The sequence below is a fragment of the Theobroma cacao genome, unplaced genomic scaffold, assembly GCF_000208745.1.
Source record: "Theobroma cacao cultivar B97-61/B2 unplaced genomic scaffold, Criollo_cocoa_genome_V2, whole genome shotgun sequence".
NCBI lineage: Eukaryota > Viridiplantae > Streptophyta > Magnoliopsida > Malvales > Malvaceae > Theobroma > Theobroma cacao.
In genome coordinates this window covers 1-19,397 of record NW_017234881.1, presented here as the reverse complement: position 1 = coordinate 19,397, position 19,397 = coordinate 1, and the positions used below count along the sequence as shown (strand labels likewise).

Sequence of the window (19,397 nt, the reverse complement as noted above, 5' to 3'; positions counted from 1 at the left end):
AGAAGAATTTCCCTCTTTTCCTTCTACTTCTTGTACTTAATCCTTATCCTTCTTCAAATGACTTCAAACACAGCATCTACAATGATAAATTATCATGCTCACACCATACCAACTAAGAGTTCTGAAACTAAAATCTACAGAAACAACTACAACATAAAGACATAGAAAGTCTCAAGGACAGTAGGATTTCCAAACTTCAAAATCTAAAAGGATCCTGATCATATTAAAGCCTTAAAAGTAAAATCAAGACATTAAAAAGGTATTAAATACCAAGAGGGATCCACCTTTGAACTCCACGAAGCAAAAGTTCAATTACCAAATCCCTAAGAACAAAATAAGCACCTACACTGGCATTAAAATGGATATGAGCACAAATATTAGGAGGAAAAGAAAAATATATGAAGGGGCCAAAAGTGAAAAGCCCTACAAAAAACACAATGACCCAGAGCAAGAAAGGTAGTCACCAGGAAAAAACCTGCTGCTGATAGAAAACCTTTGGCCAACCATCAAAAACATAAGAGACTAAACAGAGATAAAAACCTCAGTCAGCCAAGAAACACAAGAACTACCATCAACTTGAAAGAGAAAAGCAACACAAACCACATGTGAAAAGGATCGCCAACGAAGACACGCGACCGCTAACAGCAATTGAATAGCAAAAACCAAAAAAAAGAAAAAACTTAGGTGGTCTCTGGTGAGAGAATGGTTAGTTGGTAGAGAAGGGCGCTAACTATTTGAAAAAACGGGCAGAGCAAGAACAAAGAGAAAAGCAAAATGTAAAAAAAAACTTAAAAGAGTCCGAAACGCCCTCCATCCATCAACCCATTTACAACACCATGTGTCACATTTAAGACCCTGTGAGGGTTAAAATAATTGCACTTTAAATTAAATTAAACTAGAATATGCTCGTGCCTTGCACTCGGGTATAATTAGACATGTTGTAGAATTAGTTCATTTCCTGCAAATTTAAATTTTTATAAAGTGTTTATGTCATGGAAATTAAGCAAGTTGTTGCAAAAGAGATTGTATACAAATTTAAACAGATGTGAACACAAAATGAAAACTAGTATTATGGTTTTTCATTAGTTTATACATTCATTCCCACCTTATTAAGAAAAAGGTAGTTCATGTAAGTGACGGTTGTATAAAATATGACCTTGATGAGCCTTTTCTTAAGGCTTGATTATAAAGATTTTCTATGGGACTATATGAGTTATCATGTGTCATAATGTTAACCTAGGCTTTAATTTGGTGGTAAGCATTACAAAAAATATGTATTGTAGTTAAGGTAATGCCAGCACTCTGACCATATACAAAAGTCATGTTCAAACTATTCCACAAACCATGCAACTTTACACAAAAAATATAAGGCCTTCTAATATGTAGCTAGAAATTAAATTTCAAGGTTTCTTATTGACTGCAGGTGGGCAAAAGGATTCAACCTGAGCCATGCTTCTGTTTCTAGGGTCGTTTGGACTACCCCCTGCATTGTGACAAAATAGTTTAAGTGTTTTTTGCATGTGTATATAGTTTTGAATGCGAAAAGTAAACAGAATCTCAATGTAATAAACTATATTTCTGAATGTGAAAAGTAATATTTTTCGCAATGTAATCTCTTTTGTAATCATCTGGGTGTAATCTCTTTTGTTTTTGAATAATTTGTGAATAAAGTAAGATTAAAAGTGAATTCAAATGCAATGAAAATGGAATCAAAATTGAATCGAACAGAGAGAAAACTGATGAAATGAAGATGAGAATGGAAACACAGTAACATGTACATTATGCTATTATGCTAATCAGTTAAATATGGAGAAAGGCTAACATAAAGCGCTCAAAAAGAAAAGAAGCAGCACAAAGTACCCTATTTTGTACCGTGTTGGAGACAACGTTAAGTGGTCCAAGTCAATGTTAGTAAAAGTCATGAGATAATGATTAGTTTGAATGTATTTGCAGATGGGAAAAAATTGAATAAAAACATCGAGTAATATATCAATCATACCTGGTCATATATTTTTTGATGGGCGATTCTTCTCCTTGATTGGTGCTATCATGTTTCTGAGGTGTGCAATCTAAGAAAAGCTCCCTGGCCACTTAGGGGCCAATTAGTGATGGCAGAGGTTGTTCCTGAGGTCGCTAAATTGTTGTTGGAAGTATTGCTGATCCAGAAATGATGCTAGAACTTGGAGTGGTGGGTTGTTAGCCTCCTGAAGTTGGCAATTTCTGTTTTCATTGCTCTTGAGGTCAGACCTATTATGAAAGTCCTAGTTTGGTTGATCAACGCTTTAACAAGTCCAGGCAATGTCATGCAGTGGATAGTTTTACGGCTGCAAGTTTTGTGATTGCCGCCCCAACCAATTTTTCCACCAATCTACCAAAGGCCACAACCTCTATTTATCCAATACTATCCTCTAGAATAAGTTGTATGCAACATTGAAAGCATTTAGATTTAATTACTGACAGACAGAGATAAATATTTGATAAGCACAAAGAAGTAGTCTATTCTCTATTAGTCCAAAAGTGAAAGTACAGAACATTGTCCAGGAAAAAGAGAAAAAAACATTTCTATAACAAGAAGGCACTTCTTTAAAAATAGGTCAGTTGTAAATTTAAGAAAATACAATGCATAAATAGTAAATTAATAGATACTCTGTTATATATCAGTTAAAATAACTTGTCTTTTTTCTTGGCAATTAAGTAGTGCAGAAATGGGAAATTTTGTCTTCTGTCTAGACTCTCACAATTTCTCTATAATCCAATATATCTCTAACCTAAGAGTTGAAGTCAATTAAAAATTTTTTGGGTTATGAGTAAATTTCTAGCATTAAAGTGCACAACAATAATGTCCAGATAATCCCCATATTGAAAGTCACAGAAATATTGAAGTTTTTAGTTCCAAGTGAAGAAAATTAACGGATATTTTCTAGCATCTCACTCCATGTGCAAAAAGAAAAATTCAAAATATGTAGTATACTATAAAACAGCTGATTTGCAGGTTTAAGAAAATAAAATGCATAATTACTAAAATAATAGATACTCTGGTACGTATCAATTAAAATAAGTTGTCCTTTTTGTTGGGATCCAAACGGTGTAGAAATGTCAAACTTTGGTTTCTCTCGACAATTTTATTACTTCCCTATAATTTATTATATCTCTACGTTAATAGCTAAAGCCAACTAAGAAGTTTCTAGGTTATCAATAAATTGCCAGCATTGAAGTGAAGAACAATAAGTGACTAAGAATTACTTTTTTTTTATGTTCGTAAATCTTTTAGCTTTTAATATTTTTATCTTGTTGTATCGATTTTGTTTGCGACAAACTTATTGCTGCTGAGGAAGAAACTATTATGAAAATAACAATAATAATAATAAATTGCATAAAAATAAGTAAAGAGTCTAGCAAAACTTAAAAAGAAAACAAATAAAGGAAGGAAAGCAAAAATGAAAACAGACAAATAAAAAAAGGGAAATAATTCAGTGCACTTTACAGACACACTCACTGCCTGCCTCAATGTCAAGCCACAAATAACTGCAGAAGAAAACAATAGACATACATTTATGGCAATTCAAGCCTTGATGAAATCAATGTTAAAAGCTTCATGCATTAAAGAGATCATATAAGCAAGAGCTTAGCTCAATCTCACCTTCATATGCTGCCATACCCAAAAAATAGGTCTTGTCTAGCATACAATTCCACTCATCACGTGACCTAGCTAAGCATTGTTCATACAGGATGGGTTATACTCTTTTCTTCCTATATAAAAAAAAAAAACTGATGCAGCCTTTCAATGAAGATATGATTTTCTAATCCCATGAAAAGTTTTTTTAATTTTATTATAAATTAGAATAATATTTTAGAAATTCATAGATTAACAAATATAAGTAATTAATTATATTATCATCATTGTTAGTAAATTATTATAGTATAATGTATAAAGACTACAAAGCTGGCAGTAATGTTTCAACTCTTAAAAGCTCCAAAGTCAAAAAACAAAATTTCCTGTTTTAGCTTAGCCATGTCAAACAAACCTTCATGTCTTAGAAACTTGAATAGATAAATTTAAAAAAGAGGTACAAAGCCTAACACAAAATTGACACAATAAACTATATCGATAAACAAAAAAATAAAGAAATAAATAAATTAAAAAATAAAATGGGGTAGGTTAAGACCAATAGATTCACCGTGCTCAAAAAGGAGTTTTGTTGCTTTAAACATCATAATTCCCTAAGCTTGACTTTCAACATGATTAGTGCATTATTAGAATAAACCACATCACAACCAAGGTCAATTCTAGATAACTCAAACAATAACTTATGAGAACTAACTCTAAGCTGATATGGCAAAAATAATCTGCAAAGCTGGAATTCTGCATATTACAGAATCACTGGATAGAATTAGATATTTCAAGCACTGGAAAGGTTGCCTTTAGTTAGATAGTATCCTATATTTTAGTAACATACCTACTAATATTCACTGACAGTATTTAGACCCACGATAAGAAGATCTAAATCTCTTGATAACAATTTTTAGACCATGTTTTTGGGCTACTAAAACCAAACTTCCAAATTGGAAAGCTGGGAAAAAAAATAAAATTTGAATGTCAATGGTACATAGCACCCAATATTGAATAAAAAACCAAAAAACATAGCACCCAAGAATAAATAACAAACAACATGAGAGAAAAAAAATAGATGAAAAAAATAAAGAAGAACAAAGAAAAAAAGATGGAGAAGAAAGGAGAAAATCCATCTTAACCACGAATGGCAATTTTCTACTTCTATAAACTCATAGCATGTGACTCTGGATACAGTTAGACACATATAGAAAAAGACAGGCAAAAAGGAAATGGAAAAAAGAAAACAAAGAAATAGATATTAGTAAACTTACACCAGTGCGCATTTGATTCAAGGCCCATTGCTTTTCACCGTTAAACAGTGGCCGGACCCTTGTGCAGCCGACATTGCATAAATTGAATCAGCGAAAAACACGATTGGAGACAACAAACAGATAAACAAATAAACAACTGCACGTTGGGTAAAAGAGCATGCTGAACAAAACAAATGCTCCAAAGAAATAAAAAGGATAGTCTTCCAACAAAGTATCAATAATAACTATGCAAGTGAAATTACAGGAGTAAGATAACAACTAAGATATTTTACATTTTACCTTTGCATCTGTTCAGTAGGCTTGACACATGGACGTAAACCATGGCTAGAAGGAGCATCCCAAAGTTCTTCATCAGCTATCTGCGAAAGTGAAGAAGTTATCATAAAGGCAATTTACCCTTGAATTCCTTGTAAAAAGACCATGACCCGTTTCTTCAAAAGCCTTAAATATAACACCCATTAACAGAAAGAGGAGAATATTAACGCTATACCTGTAGAAGTTGAGATTGGGATTGGGAGTGGGATTCGTAAAGAGATGTGTTGGTCTTTCACAATGTCGCCAGTGTTAAGAGGAAAATATAGATTGCAAAAGCGAAGAGGAAGATTATGTAAAGAGATCAAAACCCTTGACCCCTCACCTCCACGTCCACCGTCGCAGCCCACCTTCGCTGCTCACGGTAGCAAAGAGAGAAAAGAGGAGAGAGAGATTAACAAAAGAGAGAAAGAAAACAAAGGGAAATAAAGAAAGAATTGAATGTAAAAAAAGAGAGTAAAAAGTACAAAAAGAGGCCAAAGGAGATATTTCTTGAAGGGTGTTTGCACATAAAAATGAAAAGAATGGGTTGGTCGTGCTGCCCTGCACGGGAAGAAAAGACTTTACAAGAAGAAAAGATTGCAGCACGGGATTTGGCGAAAAGACGCCCTCGGAGGCAATTTCTATCGGGAGTGCCCAAAGGTCCCTCTGTCCTAACCTCTGTCCATGTGGCACACAAAGAGAGTCAAAACGTGCCACTCAAAGAGAACAAATACGTGATCAAAGGTGGAGGTCTTTTTACGGCCCTTTGTGTAGCATTTGTCGATCACTGTTTCTTTTTTTGTCTGCTTCCCCAGAAGGGAGAAAGTTGTGCATTAATTATGGCACTCCACAGCATTCTACAATATAAAACTAATCAATGATTCCATTTAAAGAGCAAATAATTAACTTTTAATAAGCAAAAATAAGAGTATTTTTTTCTAAAGTTAAATGCCACATCAATTCTCCATCAGAAAGTGTTCACTTTTTAGGTGACTTTCCTGCCAGTACTGAAAATGTCTAGATTATGCATAGCAACTGCAACTGTGATTATCTTTATCTAATTTCTTAGTACTTCTGATTAGTGATGATGCAAAGGTTTGGGTCTTTTAATTTGTTTGGTAACCTGCAACTGTACATTACAAGGAGCACATAACAAGCCAACCACCAAAACCAAGTTTTAAGAGAATAGAAAACAATGGGTTAATCTTTATCCCTCGAAGCCCCCAAACCACGAATTCCAGAGGGTATAAAACCCTCTTGGTAATTGTTTTAATGCTCTATTTTGATCCATCATTCTATAATATTCAACAACAACTTTGGTAAGATGATTATTACTCCAAGTCAAATACTTTGATGTAATTGACAATCAAACTTTTTAAACTAAAGTTTATTTTGTGGACAACTAGAAGATTATTCTGGATAAGAAAAGAAAAAGGATAGATTTAAATAATGGATTAAATTTTTGAGAAAAAAAATTAATAGATATGTTCTTCACAAATTACACTTTTTGGGTAAGATCGTACTAGCAAAAATGCATTGGATTTCATTAAAATTTTGTAATGAAGCAGGTTTGAACGAAAATAATACTCTAGTGGGTGACTTTCTAAATTTTCGTATTTCACCTCTTTAACGCTTTGCTTGACAAAAGCGTACACACAGGGCCACTAGGGTCCAAAATATGGACGCAAAGTCCAATTACCTTGATTTGAGATGACAATGGTTTCTCAATTATTTCGTCATAGAGATGACACTGGGTACTTTACTCTGTTACGTAGGATTAGGATATTTTACAATCAAAGTTTGAAACGAATTTAGATAGTAATTTTATTACTTGTTTTGGGTTTGGACAAGGTTCGAGTACTACCCTGTGGATACTATATAATTGAACTCGATTATGTTTTTTTTTAATTTCATATAATTAAAGACAAAAGTTATATTTTTAATTAAATTAATTCATAAAATTACAATTATTAATTAATTTATAATGTCTTGTAATACATATACTTTATATATTGTGTTAATTTTTAAAGAATATAATTACTATTATATATAGTTTTGCTATATATTCTTTAAATATAAACATATCACTTTTTATTTTATATTAACATTACAAAAATTATAACTTATAAAATTATTAATTATAATATACATACATTTATTTATATATACTTACAATAAATATACTTAAAGAGAAGTTGTGAGATTATAATAGTTTTAAAATGTAATTGTCTTTATATATATATATATATAGTGGAAAAAATAAAGCTCACTACATCATTCTAGACCAGGAAATACTCACACTATCTGCAAGTAAAATTACACTAATACTAGGTGGTGGAGAATCCATAATATGTAATCCTAAGAGAAGATTCTCATGGTGAGTGACCATCCAATCCGCACATCGATTTGCTTCACGATGGATGTGAGTTAAGGTACAATTCCAAGACCATTGAAATAGCTCCCTGATACACTTGAGTAGACTTGCATTCTGCTCCGGTTACAAACTTTGGTTAGAAATTTTTTGGACAGCATTTTAAATTTTGTGTAATTAAGGACAAATCCATATAGTTAATTAAACTTGTAAGTTGTAATGTTGTTTAAATTGTTTTTTGGATATTTGTTTTTAGTTATTTAAGTTGATATTTATTTTTGATTATTTAAATTTAAATTTTATTGTTTGTGCACTTTCCTAAATTTAATTATTACTGAACTATATAGAATATGGATAGACCTGGCAATTTTAGACACAATACGTTAACACGATATGAGAAGACACGAGGTTAAACGTGTTTCATGTCTAATCGTGTTTGACACGTTTAAAACACAAAAATTTTTGTGTCTTAACGTGTTAGACACGAGTAACACGTTTAATTAATCATGTTATCTTGTTTAAATTGATAAACGCATTTAATCGTGTTATCGTGTTTAAACGTGTATACATGACATATTTGTCAACCAGTTAAAAATGAATAATCATTTTACTTAAATAATTTTAAACAATTATGTTAATAAGATTTTTAAATTTTATAAAGACAATAATGTAATTATGTCATGCCCAATCTTAATTTTAAATATTATTTTGTTATATTTGATGTTTTTGTTAATTTGTTTTGTTATAATTGTTTTTATAATTATTGATTTTAAATTTAAATAATAAAATTATATTTAATTATAAATATTTTTATTTAATCGTGTTATACGTGTTAATCGTATTATTAATCGTGTCGTGTCATATATTGACACGTTTAACAAACGTGTCATATCGTGTTATACGGTTATTAAATATATACGTGTACGTGTTTCAGATTTAAGACACAAAAAGTATTTGAATCGTGTTCGTGTTTAACCTTAATGTGTTTTGTGTCTAATCCTATCCGACACGTTTAAGACACGAAAACACGAATTATCAGATCCAAATATGGATGAGAAATATTATTATATATGGATACGAATTTAATTTCAACTAATTGGGTACTCATGAAGAGTATTTTAATAATTTTTTTTTACATAATCGGGGTTTTAAATGGGTTCAGGTAATTATTAAGTAATGGGTATGTATTAAGATTCAGATTATGGTATTAAAGTTTTAAAATATTAATTATAAAACGAAAACGTGAGTCTAAATTTTGGCGACGAAGGACTCTCTGGAGAAGAAAAGCACGCCTTCTTTACTGGACGACAGATCCCATAAAAAGGTGCGTTTGAGGGAAGAGGATGCGACGGATCTGGGGAAGAAGCCAATGATAACCATGCACAATAACCCCTCGTTTAGAGATGCATTGATGAACTCGGCAGGAGATTCTCTTTTATCATAAGGTGACTTATTCTCTGATGAGGATATGGTGCTTGAACGAACTGATCTTTCCGAAAACGAGGAGGAAAACAGGGAAGATCTGGAGGACGACAGGGGGGATTTTTGAGAAAAGATAGTTGATGGGTTTCCTGCGTTAGAAATATCGGACAAGAAATACGACGAACTTGTCAAACGATGGAGCAGAGCAATTATTGTTAGAATGCTGGGGAGATCAATATCTTACAGATTGCTGTGTGACCAAATCGTCTTATTGTGGAATCCTAAAGGCAAATATTCAGTAGTTGATTTAGATGATGATTGTTTTTTGGTGAAATTCTCGGAGGAAAGGGACTATTTGAGGGCTCTTTTAGATGGTCCTTGGGTGATACAAGGTAGCTACTTGCTTGTTCAACCATGGACACCGAATTATGTAAAGGGTACAAATGATCTGACTGCAGTGGCAGCTTGGGTTAGATTCCTAGGGATGCCGCTCCATTTATACCACAAATCAGTGCTGAGGTGACTGGCATCTCTTTTAGGCCGTCTATTGAAAATTGACTATAACACCTGCTTGGAAAAGAGAAGAAAGTTTTCAAGAATTGCAGTGGAGTTGGATTTAACAAAGCCACTAGTACCGCTAGTCTACGTGAAAGGAAGAAGGCAGAAGGTTGAATATGAGGGTCTGCCTAGAATTTGTTATACATGTGGAATGGATGGACATGTCAAAGAATAATGCCACCATAAAGAAGCTACTCGATTAGCTAACACAAATGAAAAAGGACAAACAAATGAACAGCAGCATGAGGCTTCACCGTATGGCCCTTGGATGTTGGTTAGTAGGAAAAAGCCAAGAGGTTATGATGGGAGGAACAAAATGGCATCAATGGCAAACAACCATGTCAAGGATGACTCTAGATTTACAATACTGCAGCATGAGCCCAATGACGAATCAACTACGTAGGTGGATACCCAAGAAATTGATATGATTCTTGGAAAGGACAGAACAGGGCATACTGCAATGAATGAAATTATTACCAGTAGGAAAGCGGACATGGAGGTTCAGAAAAAACACTATGACCAGCACTGTGACGGAACAGCCCAATGAGGTATCATTTGAGGAAAAAAGCGTTTATGAGAGTGTAGTGGAGGATTGGAAAACTCAAATAGTTTCAAATGAAGTTAGTGGCGAACAGAAACAAGTAGACCGTGAGGTCCATGAGGGGGTACTTGACCCTGTTAAAACATTCAGTTGTTGTACTAAGCGAGAGAGGTATAGACAGTAGCACTACTACTAGGTCGGTAAAACCACTAACTGGAGAAGAAAGTGCAGTTGAGAGAGTCAGAGGCATAAAGATAGCGAAGAAGGAAGAAAAGCCACTTGATAAGATGGGTAGTGTTCACCCACAGATAATTTCACTCAAAAAGAAAGCAAGAGCAAAGGGAGTAATAACCTCAACTTCTACGAATATGCTAAGTAAACTAGTGACAGATGAGGCCTTTGGGTCAACGAGGGGAGACTTGGCTGTTCAAACTATGATGAATGGAAAGATGGGAGAGGGCAATAATGAGAGTTCTTTGAACTCTTAACTCATCAGTTATTTTTTATTATTTTATTATGAGCCAAAAAGTTTTTATGTGGAATTGTCAAGGTGTAGGAAATAATGATTTTGTTGCAGTAATGAAAGATTGGATTGCACAATACAGATTTTCAATCTTAGTGCTAGTGGAACCTCGAGTGAATGGAGGAATGGCTGGTAGAATAATCAGTCGTCTACGATTTGCCATATCTCATAGAGTGGAAGCAATTGGTTTTGTTGGAGGGATTTGGATTCTTTGGCAGGATGATGTACAAGTTTCAGTGATTCGCAATCACTGGCAGTGTGTTCATATGTCAATTGAGTATCCTGCGAGATCCACTTGGATTTTGTCAGCAATATATGGTAGTCCCAACAAAGCAGTCAGACGTGATTTATGGGAGGAATTATCTATTTTTGCTAGGGGAATTGAAACACCATGGATGCTAATAGGCAATTTTAATGCTTTTTTCGTTGAGCATGAGAAGGCAAGAGGTTCTTTGACAGGAAGCCGACCCTGTACCCAATTTTAAAAATTTATAGCTAATTTTGAATTATTGGATTTGGGTTATAAGGGACCAAAATTCACTTGGCAAAGAGGGTTGGTGGCAGAAAGGATTGATAGGGCCATCTGTAATGTCGGATGGAGGCTTCTATTTCAGGAGGTGGTAGTTCATCATTTACCTAGGGTGTAATCTGATCATCGACCTCTTATTGTAGTGTTAGATGAACATTATGATTGTCAATCATCACCTGTCGGTCACTTTCAGTCTGCATGGTTGACTCCTGAGGGCTTTGGGAGTTTTGTTCAGCAGGCATGGGACAATTCGGATAATCTAGTTGCAGATATAGCAAACTTTACCAATAGGGCTTGCCAACGGAATAGGAGAGTCTTTGGGAATATTTTTCACAAAAAAAGGAATTTATTGAGGCATTTAGGTGGTGTTGAAAAAGCATTGGAACATCGTCAATCTCCACATCTTTGAGAGTTGGAGAATAATCTGAGAATTGAATATATAAAAGTCACTAAATAGGAGGAGGCTTTTTGGATGCAGAAAGCGAAAACTGATTGGATTAAGTTTGGGGATGCAAATACCAAGTATTTTCATGTTCGGGTGGCTCGACGAAAAAATAAACTAAAGATAGTGAGGCTAAAAGATGAGCATGGGAATTGGTGTGAGGATCAGTCGACACTTCAATCACAAGCAGTTGCATTTTTTCAGAAGCTGTATTCGAAAGATATTGGGCCACTGCCATCCCATCCTATCAAAGGTGCATTTCCTACACTTTGTGATGAGGACTATTTAAGGCTAGTAAGACCAGTAGAAAGTACAGAGGTGTATGATGCATTATTTGAAATGAAGCCTCTGAAAGCTCTCGGGTTAGATGGACTACGTGCGTTATTTTTTCAATCTCAATGGGCAACAGTTGGCCAGAGTCTAGTCCAGTATGTATCACATGTTATGGAGGGTAGGGATATTGGTGATAATATATGCAGCTCACTTATTGTTTTAATCCCCAAAATATCTACCCCATAAACTATTTCTCATTTTCGCCCCATCAGTTTACTTCCTGTTGCATTTAAAGTGCTAATGAAAGTTATTACTAATAGACTTAAATCAGTGATTAATTTTTTAGTGGCAGAACCACAGGCAAGCTTTATACCAGGAAGACAAATTGTGGATAACAACATGCACGAATATGGACTTGATATGGGAAATAAAAGGCTTTTCGCAGAACGAATGGGAGGTACAACTAGTGCACATCTACCGTGAGGGTAATATGGTGGCGGATTTCATGGCCAATTATGGTTTTGATTCAGTAAATTCTTATGTTCTTTTTGAGTACCCTCCTCCTGGAGCGAGAAAATTTTTAATGTATAATATGTTGGGAGTGTGTATTCCACGAATAATCTCAGTTTAATAAAAGAACTAGCTTTCTCAAAAAAAAAATTTAAAAATATTCAGATGCTTGTAAGGTTCGAATATCTCATTCAATAATCATGGTTGGGTTCAGGTATCTCAAAATTAGAGATTACTTTACTCATTGACATCTCTATTCCTTGAGCATAGTAGCCCATTGAACCACTAGTCTGTTTGGTAATCGAAAAATAATTTATGAAATTTTTTTCGTGTTAAATATTTTACAAAAAAGATTAATATTTATGTTATTTTGATAAACTATTGAAAACATTTTTTATTATTTGGATTAAAATGCATTCTTTAAAAATATTATATAATCCTTTTCCTTCACTCTGATTTTTTTATAAAATTTTTTCTAACAAAATTTTAATCAACTATATTTTTAATACAATAGATATTCAAAAAAAAATTTTAAATATATATAAATATCTATAACAAAAAAAATTAAATCAAATCAAATAGTCTGACAAGCCAGGTACAAGATGCATATTTTAATTTAAACTCTTGTATTGAAGCATACATTTAAATAAGATTTTTTCAACCCCGCTAAATATTTATCTCTTTCGTAATAACTTAAAAAGGTTCGGTACAGCTGGCACTATATCATCCGTTCAATAGTTAACCGGGCGATCGGGCGGACAAGGATTTCTCCTATTTAAAATCTGTATATCTATCTATATCTATAAAAGGGGACAGAGATCGGCTAGGGATTTCTGTTCATCAATTCAGGAATTGAGGGTTTGAAACAATGTCAGATTTTCCATGCTTTCAGATTGCACAGCCTCTAAGTCTAGAGCATTTGAATGAGCCTTTAGAGGTTATTGATTATGATTCAGTTTTTGACGATGATTTTTATTCTCAGCTCGCTCAGATTGAGCCGGTTCCTGAGAAACCCATCCAATGCAATCCGGCATCCATGGGGCCTTTACTAGTCGAGAAATTACCGAGCGATGCGTGGGACAAGTGGTGCAAGGACGGTGTTGTGTGCTTCGCTATGGGAGGAAACGACATACTGAAGGTCTACTTCGCGGATCCAAGGGGTGCCTCGGTCTACCACGTTACTGATTTCGATTTCGTGAAATTCCACGTCCCGCGATTTGATAACAAGGTCGGTTGCACCCTGTCGGGGTCCAAGCTCTACATGATCGGCGGCCGCCCCCGTTATCGTGATGGTTTCACCGACGTCTACTTTTGCGATGTGGCAACTCAGCCGCAGCTGCCCGATGGAGGTTATGAATGGAAGCCTGGTCCTGCTCTGAATAGTTACAAGCCTCAGCCTTTCGTTTTCTCTCTTGCGGGTAACATCTACGTGCTTTCCACAGGCGTTGAAGGCCGTAAATCTTCTTCCCCTTTCGAGGTCCTGAAATCTAATAGCAGCAGCTGGGAAGTGCTCCCTCCTCCTCCGTCTGCTTTATGGAGTCAAAAATACTGCATAGTCAGGTCCTCTATCATTGATGGTAAGAAGATCGTTGTGCGTGGCATGGATTATATCTTTTATATTTATGATGCCGCGGACAATCAATGGACCACAATGCAATATACCCATGGTCATCTCCTTAATTGGACCGGTGACTACTGCCTCCATGTACAGGACAATGGTTTCTTGGTAACCGGACCAGGCCATCCTTTTGTTATTAATTTTGGGTCTCAATCTTTTGAAACCTTTCCAGTAGATGCTCCAAATTCTGAAGAGTATTCTAAGGCACATGATTTAGATAAAGATTTTCAAACCTGTCAATGGAATTTATTCCATTTAAAGGACAAAAAGTTCTTTTTCGTTGTCTTATGCGCTGATTATATAAATTATAAATCTTATGCCCGGCTTGGCACTTTTGATATGGTTGATGACTTTGGATCTGACGTGTCCAAGCATTCAAAGATGGCTGGATACGGCAATGAATCTGATGCCAAGCGTTTCAAGATGGCTGGATACAGTGTTACTAATTTGAAATTCAAGTGTATTGATTTAGCAGATGGTGTACGTTTACTGCCTTATATAGTCTCCTGTAAAATGTAAGCTCTTTTAGTCAATTACGTCTTTACATTTTATATATATATATATATATATATATGTTGCATTTCTTTTAATATATTTGTTGTAATCTTGCAGAGGGGCGTTTTCTTTATGCTGAATTGTTGTCACTGACTGGAACAGCGAGTATGTGACTTATGCTCACTACGATCTCAATTATGTTTTCTTTGTTTTTTTGTTTAAGGATTCATTAGCAAATGTCGCTTATGCAATTATAGCATGTGTTTTTTTATTCTAATAGTATGTTATCTATGAAGCTAATATTAGCATAGCATTATATAGTATATTCGCAAGAGTCTATTGTGGCAGACAGTTAATAAAGCTTTTCTACTTCAAGCTATCTTGGTGTCCACTGCTGGTGATTGGACTTCTTAGACGAGGAAGTTCGCTAATCTCAGTTGTCTCAAATCTTTTTGAGCAATTTCAGAGAGTTACCAGTGTGTATATGTAATCTCGTATGCTAACTTCTCCTTCACTGCACACACTTACCTCTTTTTGTTGCCGCTTGTAGGGTGTTTGGTTGAGGGGAATGAAATAGCCATTCCCCTCATATTCTTATTACCTATCAAATCTTGCACTTGGTTCATGGAATGGCCATTTCAAGCTGGAATAGGCATTACTGAGGTCACCGGTAGTGGTGGTGTTTTTGGGATTTTTTTTCCTTGTTGTTTCAGTTTCTGGGTATAATTGAAGAAAAAAGATGGAATGGAGTGAATGATTTATTGTGTACGATCAAGAAAAAATAGAAAATGACTTGCAATCAATATGACGCCGAATTTGCTTCTTTAATATACTGCTTCACTTTAGAGTTTGAGAAGTAAATGTGAAATGTTGGTCCTTTTATGCATTTTGATGTGAAAAGAGAGCAAACGCAATTTGGCAATTGGTTTTATGAGGTGGGATTTGAAATTGCCTTTGATAACCGCTTGATGACCTTGTTTAATTGCATCATGTATAAGGCCCAGTGGGTTGCCATATATATCTGCTGCAAAGCCCTCAACTCTATATCGTACACACCCTTGTTTCTGTCATATCTCTGTTTGTTTACTGAAAATAATGTTGATTCATGTGGAGATGTCTTTGTTCTTTTCACTAGCTACCTTACATCTGATTATTTGTAGAATGAACATAAAACGGATAAATTTGGTTGGATTTATTTACTAATTGAGTTTCTATTCCAGATGGGATTGCTAATAGTTATTTAAGTGTAGCCAAAACCGTCATGTATTATCCTGTTTCTGCTTGATTATTTGAAATTTAGATTTTGCAAAGAAAATGCCTACATATAGTCCAAATTGGTTGTACTGAGTTCAATACGTTCACTTTCGAGCACATTTTTAGTAGCATGTCATCTTGTTATGTTGCCGATGCATGATTAAAAGAAAATTTGATTTCGTTTTATTTCATTGGAAGTTTGGCATGCTGATCGTTGATTGAAGTAACTCAAACTATTTGTTAAATAACCTGATTCAGGATTGAGCTTGCTAGTAAAGTTGAATGAGTTGCAACTTTGTTCCTGCTTCTTAGCTGGAGGCTACACTTGCGAAGTGGGCAGATCTTTTGGAGTTGTGTTCCTGGAACGTGACTGGGTTTATCTGCAGTATCTAGTAAGAGGTACGACATGTCTTGTAACCAAAAAGAAGATGTAGGACATAGCAACTGTCTTCCGTTTCTGTGTACATGCCCTCTAATTGTGTTTTAAGTGCTGTGCTGTGTTATGTTTCTGATGGGGATGTGGTTTATGAACTGCTTTTTCAGTTCTTTGGGTTTGGATCTCTGGTTACTTTGTTCATGATGTCCTGGTGCTTGCTTTTTGGGCTCTCAGCTGGAGCCTGGTAATGTATGTAGGTTGTTTATTTTGGTTCAAGTGCTATTGATAAACGATGTAGGCAAAGCACAATCTGACTTTGTAACTAAAAAAAATGTTGGATTTGGTTGAAACCTGATTCAAGTTCTGTTAGCAATTGCTTTTAATAGAATTTGGTATTGAATGTTTGAACTTAGAGAAGCGGAGAGACAGAAATATACGAAGGGGAGAAAAAAAAAATAAAGAATATTATTTTCGTATTATTTAAAGATAATAAAGGATATCATTTGTCTCTTAATATAAAATATTATTTAATTACAATGAAAGGTATTTTTATCTTCTAATACAAAATATTATTAAGTTATAATAAAAAAATATTTTTTTATTTGTGACTGAAATATTATTTAATTATAGTGAAAGGTATTCTCGTCACTTGTTATTTGAGTACATATTTTTATCTTTTGGCAAAATAAACTCCTAAACTTTAAGAAAGAATATTTTTGTCATTTATCGCTTATTCTTTGATCATTCTTAAAATTATTTGTTGTCAATTAAACGGTGGAAAAAAAACCCAATAGCAATTTCTATTTTATTATATTTTGATGAATTAAATTGTATATTAATCATTTCCTTATTTTAATCTTAAGAAATAGTTATTTTATTTCTCATTTATTTCATTTCGCGAATTAAACAGATAAATTCTCATCTTAGATCTCGTTACGGGGTGATTAATTGCTTTCGGGTCAACCGGAATTTATTATTGAGTTTAAATTATTACAAATAACTTCATTTTTATAAATTGAATAATAACTTCCTTATAAATAAATAGCTTCATTTAGAGGCACTGACTTGTCATTGTGCTGAAGTGAATCCGGTATGTCTTCATTTTTTCTTGACTGCTGTGTGAGATTATTGATGAATCAGCGTGGACATGAATGGCTTTACACGTGTTTGAGAGATTCGATCAGTCTGTTTGGAGTAACACACACTTTGGATCCATCATTCCAGTCTGTTGTAGGCTTTTGCTGAAACATCTGAATAAGATGATTTTTGAATCTTTTTCCTAATTAAGCTCAGATGAATATCAGCATCACAATCAACGTATTGTATTTGTATTTGTACTTGTACCACCAGCATAGTTGCAGATGTCTAGCTGCTAAAAGGGTTGAGTCTCTCTCCCTCCAATCTCATATATGAAAATTAAATCTCAATTTATGCAGTAATCTCATTTGATGCTTTAGTAATGCCAACACGTGCGACACTATCTAATTTCTTTATCATCAAGCTAACACTATATTCAATTGTAGCCTAGTGGCCTCATACTTGATTACATGTGCCAAAACGATCCAAATATTTGATTACTGATTTAAGCATTCTATTTTGACCAGGCGAGCTGAGATGTCAAGTGACATAATAATCCAATTATCCTCCAATTCTTTTGGAATAGAAAAGATTGGAAATTTAGTAAAAAAGACAAAAAAGGAAATTGGGTTCTTTAATTCGCCCATATTAAACTGTGTCTTATAAGAGGAAATTGGGTTATAATCCAATATATTAACTTGACATGCAAGCCTGAAACCTGCCAATGACTTCTTGCAGAGAAGGTGAGCTTTTTGCTGTTGGAGTTTGCAATATGAAAGAGAAATATTTGGATATTATTGACATATCACTCTATCCCTAGGCAGCTTCAGGCAGGCACAGTATTCAGATTTTGGAGTGATCAACATCATCAAGTTGAAGCAAAAAACCCCAAGTATAAGTGAGAAAGAACCAAGAAAAATAAAAAATAAATTACTTTCCTGGTTGATAATAGCAACCAACGTACAGTGTTTTCAAAATGGAATTATTAACAATGAGAGCTCTATCTCCTTATCCGATTATAAAATGATAATATTTCATTCTCTTTGTCATTTATTAATTTTTTTGAATAAAACACACTTAACTTTAATCATTATCTTTTAAAATTTTAACAAAAATAAATAAAACGATACAAAGAGAGTATCAAATTGATTAGAGAGGATTTTTATTTTTTTGGAATGGATTAGAGAGGAAATCTTTAGTTTAGAATATTCCTTACCTCAAATCCTTGTGTGGGTGTATAAAATATTATAAACAAATTGAATAGAAAAATTGAAGTTAGTGATATTTTTGTTGATTGTTTAAAAAAATTAAAGCGAAGTTATTTACTTATACTGAAGTTAATATTCAATTTATAAAAGTGAAATTATTTGTAATAATTTAGACTCAATAATAGATTTCGGTTGGCCTGAAAGGAAAGATTTCAACACCCTTGCTTGAACCAAGACAAATCTTTTATTTATTAGTTACATAAAAAATATAAACCAAATACTAAATAATTACATTAAACAACTACAAATAGCCCAACACACAATACAAAGATAGGACCTATACCTGTTCCAGGCCAGACAGACCCAAACTAAGCGGCTAACAAAGGAGAAGCCCACTCGCTAAGGCTCCACAACAAAAGTCCAACAATGGTACACGGGCTTGGCTTGCTTCCTAATCCTAAATTCAATGTTTGGTGTGGTAGAAAGGTTCTCCAAAGTGGCACCACTTAAACGACACCTTAAAAAAAAAAAAAAAATTTCTCTTTCTTCACCTTTTTTCCTTCAGCACAGCGCCTCTCCAAACATCTCCTCTCCTTTTTTTTTTTTCCCCAAAAGAGACACTTCTCTTTATTTTTTAAATAAAGAAACTCTTTCTTTTTTTTCTCTTCAGCTAAAACCACCTCCTTTGTTGTTTTGTTTTATTAGGGTTTTTATAGGTGTTATTTAGAATCTTCAATTTAATTGTAAATCCCTTCGAATTAGTTTTATTTGGTTTGATTTTGTTTTGTTTGAAATCAATTTTATGAATTTTGTAGAGAAATTTTAGAAATTTGGCGGATAGAGGTATTTAGGGATTTAGGAGAGGAAGGAAAGGTTGACTACCATGGCAGCCGACCTTGCTTCTTTCCTTCTCTTCTTCTTCCTTTTTTTTTTTAACTATTATTGTTAATTAGTATTTTTTTGTGGGCTTGTTAACCTGTGGCCCTAAATAGCTTTCCATGAAAATTAGACTTGTATCCCAA

General features: G+C 34.0%; 1 protein-coding gene and 1 long non-coding RNA gene across 3 annotated transcripts; one reads left to right on the top strand and one right to left on the bottom strand.

Moving 5' to 3' along the window:
* Positions 1-118: 118 nt before the first annotated feature.
* LOC18590921 lies at positions 119-5,972 on the bottom strand. Its single transcript, XR_001930044.1, has 7 exons — positions 5,375-5,972; positions 5,164-5,243; positions 4,885-4,942; positions 3,641-3,750; positions 2,000-3,525; positions 476-1,483; positions 119-347 (listed from the first exon to the last, which is right to left on the bottom strand). It is a non-coding gene; the product is annotated as an uncharacterized LOC18590921 (long non-coding RNA).
* A 7,194-nt stretch (positions 5,973-13,166) lies between these two features.
* On the top strand, positions 13,167-16,502 carry LOC108663959. 2 transcript variants are annotated; one of them, XR_001930045.1, is made up of 4 exons: positions 13,167-14,480; positions 14,578-14,625; positions 15,973-16,113; positions 16,258-16,502. XR_001930045.1 is itself a non-coding variant. In XM_018129879.1 (3 exons), exons 1-2 carry the CDS (start codon positions 13,216-13,218, stop codon positions 14,597-14,599), a joined length of 1,287 nt encoding a protein of 428 aa, XP_017985368.1. In that variant the 5' UTR covers positions 13,167-13,215; the 3' UTR covers positions 14,600-14,625; positions 15,973-16,502. The 2 variants fall into 2 exon arrangements, 1 of the variants encoding a protein (XP_017985368.1); XM_018129879.1 differs by having other exon boundaries at positions 15,973-16,502.
* Positions 16,503-19,397: the final 2,895 nt, after the last annotated feature.

Coding starts and splice junctions, on each gene's coding strand:
- LOC108663959 (XM_018129879.1), top strand. CDS start 13,216: ATGTCAGATTTTCCATGCTTTCAGATTGCACAGCCTCTAAGTCTAGAG. Junction 14,481..14,577: donor TATATAGTCTCCTGTAAAAT/GTAAGCTCTTTT, acceptor GTAATCTTGCAG/AGGGGCGTTTTCTTTATGCT.